The sequence below is a fragment of the Eurytemora carolleeae genome, unplaced genomic scaffold, assembly GCF_000591075.1.
Source record: "Eurytemora carolleeae unplaced genomic scaffold, Eaff_2.0 scaffold999, whole genome shotgun sequence".
In the NCBI taxonomy this organism is placed as follows: domain Eukaryota; kingdom Metazoa; phylum Arthropoda; class Copepoda; order Calanoida; family Temoridae; genus Eurytemora; species Eurytemora carolleeae.
Genome location: NW_019396941.1, coordinates 120876 through 129238, shown reverse-complemented (window position 1 = coordinate 129238; position 8363 = coordinate 120876). Strand labels below are relative to the sequence as shown.

At 33.9% G+C, this 8363-nt stretch overlaps 1 protein-coding gene across 1 annotated transcript in view; it reads right to left on the bottom strand.

Annotated features, from left to right (window-relative positions):
* Positions 1 to 741: 741 nt before the first annotated feature.
* LOC111710352 (MFS-type transporter SLC18B1) overlaps positions 742 to 8363 on the bottom strand; it is a 28966-nt gene continuing 21344 nt past the window's right edge. The window contains exons 11-15 of the mRNA XM_023484413.1: positions 7111 to 7146; positions 6605 to 6695; positions 5107 to 5189; positions 2755 to 2828; positions 742 to 1449 (exon numbers count right to left, since the gene is read on the bottom strand). Coding sequence (XP_023340181.1) covers positions 1306 to 1449; positions 2755 to 2828; positions 5107 to 5189; positions 6605 to 6695; positions 7111 to 7146 — 428 coding nt within the window. The 3' untranslated portion in view covers positions 742 to 1305. The remainder of the gene's footprint in view (positions 1450 to 2754; positions 2829 to 5106; positions 5190 to 6604; positions 6696 to 7110; positions 7147 to 8363) is intronic.

The window sequence follows — 8363 nt, the reverse complement described above, 5'->3', positions numbered from 1 at the left end:
AAACTACGGAGAAGAGGTTGAAGGCTGCAGTACTCCAGTCACTGGAGGAGGAGTCTGAGGGGTTGAGGAAGTGTGAGGAGGAGTTGAAGGTGAGAAGGATGAGGGTTGATAGGTTGACCAGGCTTTCAGCAGACTGGGAGTATGAGGAGCGAACTAAATGGAAAGGAGAAGTTCCTGCTCTACCCACTCCCAAGGTGAGGTCAGGAGTGAAGCGGAAGAAGAATCCTAGGCCGGGGAAGTTGAAGAGGTTGAGGATGAGGAGCTCAAGGGAGAGTGTGGCTGAGTCTATTGCTGAGGAGCCGGTTGGCCTCTCTTCGTCCCAGCCTTCTCCTGGTCCATCCAGAGATAGGAGTGGGTTCGGAGAGAGTGTCTCCGGGCCTCAGCAGGAGGATGGCTGTGAGGAGGTGGTGATGCTGGGTGAGGAGGATGATGTGTTCCTGGAGGCTGAGGAGGGGAGGACAGAAGAGGTTGCCTCTCCTAAGAGGATGAGCGCAGCTTTGAGGTTCTCCAGGAGAGTCGTGGAGCAAACCCCTACCTATGATGAGATGATTGAAGGATCGGCTAGGGTTTCGTTCCCTGAGGATATGGATCTATAGTTGGATGTTCCCTGGGAGGACAGGATGTTTTAAGAAGTGAAGGATTACGTGAATTCAAACTATAAAAGATTCCAGTGATTGTGTTTCAGGTCTAGTTGAGTTATCAGGAAGATCAAGTCGCGGGGTGCAGATGGAACTTTTTTCGTTTTCTCTTGGCTGGGCGAGTGTTACGCGAGCCATGCTGCGTGTATAAAGTCTATGTGGTGCCCCTGTGAACTCCTGAGTTCTCCCTGCGGATCTGTACAGAACGTATTGTAAAAAACTAGTTTTAGAAGCTGTTTCCAGACCGACTACGCATGCGCAAGTTTCTCACGTGGAAGCGGACAGTTTCTACCGTAGTATATATTTGTTTGTCTTGCAAGTTCGTTTATTATTAAGTTCGTGCCAATAATTCTAGGATCACTGCGGTAATTATTCTTTATATATATATGAATATCATTTATTTATGTTCGGTTATGGTTTGATATCTTGTAAATGTATTGGTTCCATTCCACAGTTTTTTAATGCCTGAGTTGATTTATTTGTTGTATTGTATGATTTTATCACTCGATGCTTTTTCTGTGGGTTTATTAAAAATTATTTAGATTGAAGTCTCGGAGAAATAAACGTTCGGAACCATATTATTATCCTTTATTATGGAGAGCAGTCAGAAGAGGAAGGCTCACAATCCTATCTTGAGAAATACCACACGGTACTTATAAAGATTTCATTAGGTCTTTAGGAAAATCGCTAAGTAGCGAAACAATCCTACCTCATCTGTTTCTGATATTGTGGATATGCTTCTATCTAAGACCGGAGTAGGATTCCTACAGTCCATGAGTAGAAAGGTGAAAATCAGGATGAATGCCACAACCTTTATCAATTAAATATATTAAAGCAGAAACAGAAAAACCTCTACCTCTAGTCCAACAATGAACATGATTACCACTAGTCCAACAATGAACATGATTACCACTAGTCCAACAATGAACATGTTTACCTCTAGTTCAACAATGTACATGTTTACCTCTAGTCCAACATTGAACATGTTTACCTACAATGAACATTATTACCTCTAGTCCAACAATGAACATGTTTACCTCTAGTTTAACAATTTACATGTTTACCTCTAGTCCAACAATGAACATGTTTACCTCTAGTCCAACAATGAACATGATTACCTCTAGTCCAACAATGAACATGTTTAATTCTAGTCCAACAATGAACATGTTTACCTCTAGTCCAACAATGAACATGATTACCTCTAGTCCTACAATGAACATGATTGCCTCTAGTTCAACAATGAACATGATTACCTCTAGTCCAACAATGAACATGTTTAATTCTAGTCCAACAATGAACATGTTTACCTCTAGTCCAACAATGAACATGATTCCCTCAGTTCAACAATGTACATGTTTACCTCTAGTTCATCAATGAACATGTTTACCTCTAGTTCAACAATGAACATGTTTATCTCTAGTTCAACAATGAACAAGTTTACCTCTAGTCCAACTTTGAACATGATTACCTCTAGTCCAACATTGAACATGTTTACCTCTAGTCCAACAGTGAACATGATTACCTCTAGTCCAACAATGAACATGTTTACCTCTAGTCCAACAATGAACATGTTTACCTCTAGTTCAACAATGAACAAGTTTACCTCTAGTCCAACAATGAACATGATTACCTCTAGACCAACAATGTACATGTTTACCTATAGTCCAATAATGAATATGATTGCCTCTAGTTCAACAATGTATATGTTTACCTCTAGTTCAACAATGTACATGTTTTCCTCTAGTCCAACAATGAACATGATTGCCTCTAGTCCAACAATGTACATGTTTACCTCTAGTTCAACAATGAACATGTTTACCTCTGGTACACCAATGAACATGATTACCTCTAGTCCAACTTTGAACATGATTACCTCTAGATCAACAATGAAAATGTTTACCTCTAGTCCAACAATGAACATGATTACCTCTAGACCAACAATGAACATGATTACCTCTAGTCCAACAATGAACAAGTTTACCTCTAGTCCAACAATGAACATGATCACCTCTAGACCAACAATGTACATGTTTACCTCTAGTCCAACAATGAACATGTTTACCTCTAGTTCAACAATGTACATGTTTACCTCTAGTCCAACAATGAACATGTTTACCTCTAGTCCTACAATGAACATGATTGCCCATCTGAATGTAATAGCATCATAGAGAATTCCTCCAACAGTTGGACCTACGGTAAGTTATTTTTTTTTTAACCAAGGTTAACAAACTCGCTAAATTTTCGCATTATTTTCTTCACATTTTTTCGCGCATTCGCACTTTCCATTTCGCTAAAATTTAGCATTTTTTCGAGAAACAGATTAAATGGAAATTTCGCGAAAAAAACTTTTTTTTTGCTTTTTTCGCGAGCGAACGAAATGCGAAGAAAAGCGAAAATTTTCGAAAACATTTTTTTCGCGAAAAATGCGAAATTCTTGCGAAATGATTTTCCCTTTTCGCTGCAAACCCTAATTATCTCCCTGGCACTGCCCTACCCCCCCCCCCCAACCCTTGACCGTCCCTCCTGTAGAACTAGAAAAACACATACCAATTGGTTTTTAACAATTAAATTTCTGGGGGATTGCTCCCCCCCTCTTCCCCTTGTTTTAAGGGTTATGTCGGGTCATTATAGAATGTTTATGTCTTATAACATATTCATTTCCTTTTTGTTTAAAGATAAAATTTTTTAAATTTTGAAATATAGTCATGCAATATATGGTAGTTTCTTCAAAATATTTGTTCTTTCTATGTTTCTAAAGGTCATTAAGAAGTATTCATCTTAATATTTATTATTTTTTAAGGAATTGAGTCTTTTGCCACAAACTCTGATCCATATATCTTTGCAACCCAATGCCGTAGACTTCAGACATTTGAAACTTTTAATTCGGTAAGATCAAACAATCTAAGTTTGAATTGTCAAAGGTTTACACCATCAGGTTGACAAGACATGGTAATTATAAAGTTTGAGTTTGTTGTAAAGATTCCGTTCCTGAATTTACCATGCCATTACTGCCATTTTAAGAAACCTAACATTTGCGTTTGGAAGAAAAGGGATAAAAGCAATAAATTCTGTTTTTTTTCAGCAAAAAATATGTCGAAAATACTCTTTTACCTTTGTGTGATACTTATAAGATGAATATTTGATAATTTCATGTACAGTTAAAATCCTGAACTTAGATTTCAAAGAAATTTTTACATTTTTCCGACCTTATTTTGACTTTTTATTCAACCTTTCAAGTACCAAAACTACAATCCTACACTAGTGACCGCATCAATTTCACTTTAGGAAACACAACTTCGTGAACTTAATCTGCAGTTCTTCCAACTCCAATAAGTAAATATTTCTGGGCTAAATTTTTATTTAACTGTTTTGTATTAGAATTCTCAGGGGCGATTTTCTGGGAGGGGGGAGGGCGGGGGGGGGAAGGGCAGTACTTTTAAAATATTTGGAAAAATACATTACATATCTCTTACTTGCTTCTAAAGAAAGTCAAATCCTTTTATTTATGATTTTTTATCAAAAAAATCATTATTTGGATTCAACTTGCATGCAACATGCTTTACAATTAATGTGTTCAAAAAAGAAAAATTTTGAGAGAAAACAGCCAGACTGGTATTTTCTTTCATAAAATGTTAAAAGAAATCCCTAATTTTGATACAAACAAGAGGAGAAGAAAATAAGAAAATATGAACTGTAATCAAGGGGAAGGGACGGATATAAATGGGAATGAAGAAGTTTAGAGGAGGAAGGGGGGTGGGGGGGTTACAAAACTAGTTGGTTAGAGAAGGGGGAGGGGGGTTGTGTCAATAATGCCGCACTACACCTTTATTAATTGCTATTTTGTGGTTTGCACATTGGGAAAATAACAAGTTTTTCTAATAAACTCTGTCATAAAATCAACAAAGTATAAAATTTTCTTTGCAAAGTTATAAATTGAAAATTGTCTTCTTCCAAATGTCAATGAAATCATTGTTTTCGTCACAAATAAAATATCGTCCGTTGAAGACCGTCATGAGCAAAAGATTCTATACAATTTTTTATTAGAATCCATTTTTTTACCCCCATTGGGTTGGCTTTTAAAGAGACTCTATAAACGTTATGTTGGGTCTCGACCGAAAAGGAATATGAACTGTTCCAATCAAAATACATTTTTTCATGAACACAATTAACGACGTTACAGCTCTTGAAAGGACGGGGCCAAGTACTTTTTAGTGACCTATAAGAGATACTGCATGATAGATTCAGAAAGGTTCCCTCTTAAATCACTTTCTGGTCCGAAATAAAGAAAATATTAATTTCCTTCCAATTCCGTTGCTAGTCAATTTTATTGAAAAACTGCAAAAAATAAATAATAATTTTCAGAAAAGAAACCTAGAAAATGTTCATGATTTTAGCTAAGAAATTGGTCTACAATGCACCACTGTTGATCATTAATTTGCCAATTTACTTGAATTCTAACTTAACGTACCTACAAAAGCTCCAAAGGCGAAAACTGAAGCAAAAAGACCAGAAACTAGCCCGTAAGTCTCGATAGTATCTGGGAATCCACATCTAACCAGTTTAATTTAGAATATTTATAAATTATATTTGTTGAAAGTATTAACACATCTGTGAAATGAGCTGGCATGACTGAGAAGAAAATTCAGCTTTAAGCAACAATGAGAATTCTTTATATTTCATTAGTCAAGAAATATTGTTGAAGTTTAAGCAAGTATGCTCAAATTTAGGGTAGGGCATCGTCAACCAATGGGCTGACATTTGTTTTTGTAATAATTTTTATGGATGGTCAAAATTTCGTTTTTTAATCATTAAAATCCATCAATATTGTGTGTTAAGTGCCTTGAAAAGTAAGATTTAAACCCAATAATTATCACTAGAATTGGGTCGCAATGCACCCTAAACGTGTTTAAAAATGGGATAAAAATGATGCCTATCTCTACCTAAACTCAGATTCTTGTCTTGACAGCTGGAAAGATTAACAATGTGTATTTTGAAAACTGAAGTTTAAGATGTTATTCTAAAAACTAAATTGTAAGATATTATTCTAAAACTAAATTGTAAGATATTATGTTAAAAACTAAATTGTAAGATATTATTCTAAAAACTAAATTGTAAGATGTTATTCTAAAACTAAATTGTAAGGTGTTATTCTAAAACTAAATTGTAAGGTGTTATTCTAAAACTAAATTGTAAGATTTTATTCTAAAAACTAAATTGTAAGATATTATTCTGAAAACTAAATTGTAAGGTGTTATTCTACAACTAAATTTTAAGATGTTATTCTAAAAACTAAATTGTAAGATATTATTCTAAACCATAAATTGTAAGGTGTTATTCTAAAACTAAATTTTAAGATGTTATTCTAGAAACTAAATTGTAAAATATTATTCTAAAAACTAAATTGTAAGATATTATTCTAAACCATAAATTGTAAGGTGTTATTCTAAAACTAATTTTTAAGATGTTATTCTAAAAACTAAATTGTAAAATATTATTCTAAAAACTAAATTGTAAGGTGTTATTCTAAAACTAAATTTTAAGATGTTATTCTAAAAACTAAATGGTAAAATATTATTCTAAAAACTAAATTGTAAGATATTATTCTAAACCATAAATTGTTAGGTGTTATTCTAAAACTAAATTGTAATATGTTATTATAAAACCTAAATAGTAAAATATTATTCTAAAAACTAAATTGTAATATGTTATTCTAAAAACTAAATTTTAAGATGTTATTCTAAAAACTAAATTGTAAGATGAATTATTTTAAAAACTAAATTGTAAGACATTATTGTAAAAACTAAATTGTAAGATGTTATTCTAAAACTTTTTTTAAAATGTTATTCTAAAAACTAGATTTTAAAATGTTGTTCTAAAAACTAGGTTTTAAAATGTTATTTTAAAAACTAAATTGTAAGATGTTATTCTAAAAAATAAATTTTAAAATGTTATCCTAAAAACTTTTCCTTATCGCTGATTTGTGTACGTCTGTAAACCCTCCAACCACTGATGCTCCCAGACCCAGACCGTGGATACTCATACCAGCAATTATGGAACCTATAAAAACAAAATGTATTATTTTACAAAACAATTTACCATTTCACTAAAAGTTTGTAGGTATGTTTTTAACTAATTATAATTTACAATCTTTTATTGTGACTGGCGTACGCAATTTCTGTAACCCCCTATATTTATTGGCATGAAGCAGTTTTCTTTTCTTATAAATATTAATCGTTTTCTTCTGAGAGGGTTCTTCACAAAAATGACTTGTACATTCTGCATCAGGGGAAAGAATGAAAATTTTCAGGATTGAGCCGTTTTTAGATGAAAAAACGATGGTATTTACCTAGCTTTTGCCCAGGTAAAGTTAAAAATGTAACGGTGTCAATCCAACATGGCACCCAATAGTTGGAGGATCAATTGAAATAACGTCTATAATCCCTTTAAGAAGGGATTAAAAAAATGAGTTTACCTAAAGTTTTCCCGAAAGGAAGATACTTGAAGGGACCTAGAATGAAAAATATTAAAAAGAAGTTGAAATGTAATAAATGGATTCTCGTGAAACGGAATCATTAATCATAAATTTGTTCGGCATTTGATCCATTATACAGATATTATCCTATAGCTAGGGATTATGGAGAAGCTAGAAGAGATGTTATTTCTCGCGTTAAAGGGAGTGATCGCATATAAATTGTAGTTGAGCTGAGAGTGCAGTATCGTAAAGATTTTTTTTTTGAATTCATTTCAGACCTATAAGACGTTTTACAGTGTAAAATATTCACAAGAGTGAAAATCCGTTCTTTAAAATTCTCTCTGGCGCCCGCCTACTCTGCAGGTGGTGGCATGGCACGTCTACTCTGCAGGTGGTGGCGTAGCACGTCTACGCTGCAGGTGGTGGCCTAGCACGTCTACTCTGCAAGGGGAGGCTTGGCACGTCTGCCCTGAAGGCATGGTGGCCAGACACGTTTGCCCTGCATACATGGTGGCGAGGCACGTCTGCCCTGCAGGCATGGTGGCGAGGCACGTCTGGCCTGCAGGGGTTAGCGTGGCAGACCTGCTGCGGTCACTCCCTTTAAAGGAATGATTCAATTATTTAAACACGCACATAATGAAGAGTACAAGTTTTTAAAACCAAAAAAATGTTTTCAAAAAAGTGAACAATCTCCTTTAAGAAGATTAGTTTTCCAGCTCCTTTTATCAAAAATATAAGAAGAGGATAATCTTTTGCAAGAAATAGAAAACTAAAGATAAAATAATTGTTCAATTCTGCGAGCTAAGAAAATACAATTTCCCAAAAATATAGAATTGAAAAGAAAATATTTGAATTACTTTTTTACTTAAAGAAAACACAGACACTTTAAAGGGGGACTCGGAAATAAGCGTGTTTGGCAAAAATGAGATAAATTTTCTGTTAATTGTCTAGTGTTTTTTTTATTTTTATTTATTTTAAAATTCGTTTACAACTTTTCCTGTTTTTTTTTAATAAAAAAATTTGAAATTTTATTAGTTATTCTTTATTCATTGAAAATAATTATTTTCAAAAATAAAAATGCATTTTCCCCAGCAGATACTATAATTAAGTTTTTAATTTTTAAAGTTTTTATTGAGAAAGAACATTTTACTATAGACCGGACTCAATGAAAATCGAGAATTAGTTGAACTCGGGACAAGAAGCTGAACTACTTAGCTATTGTGGTTCAACACCTCCTCCTAATTCATTAATAT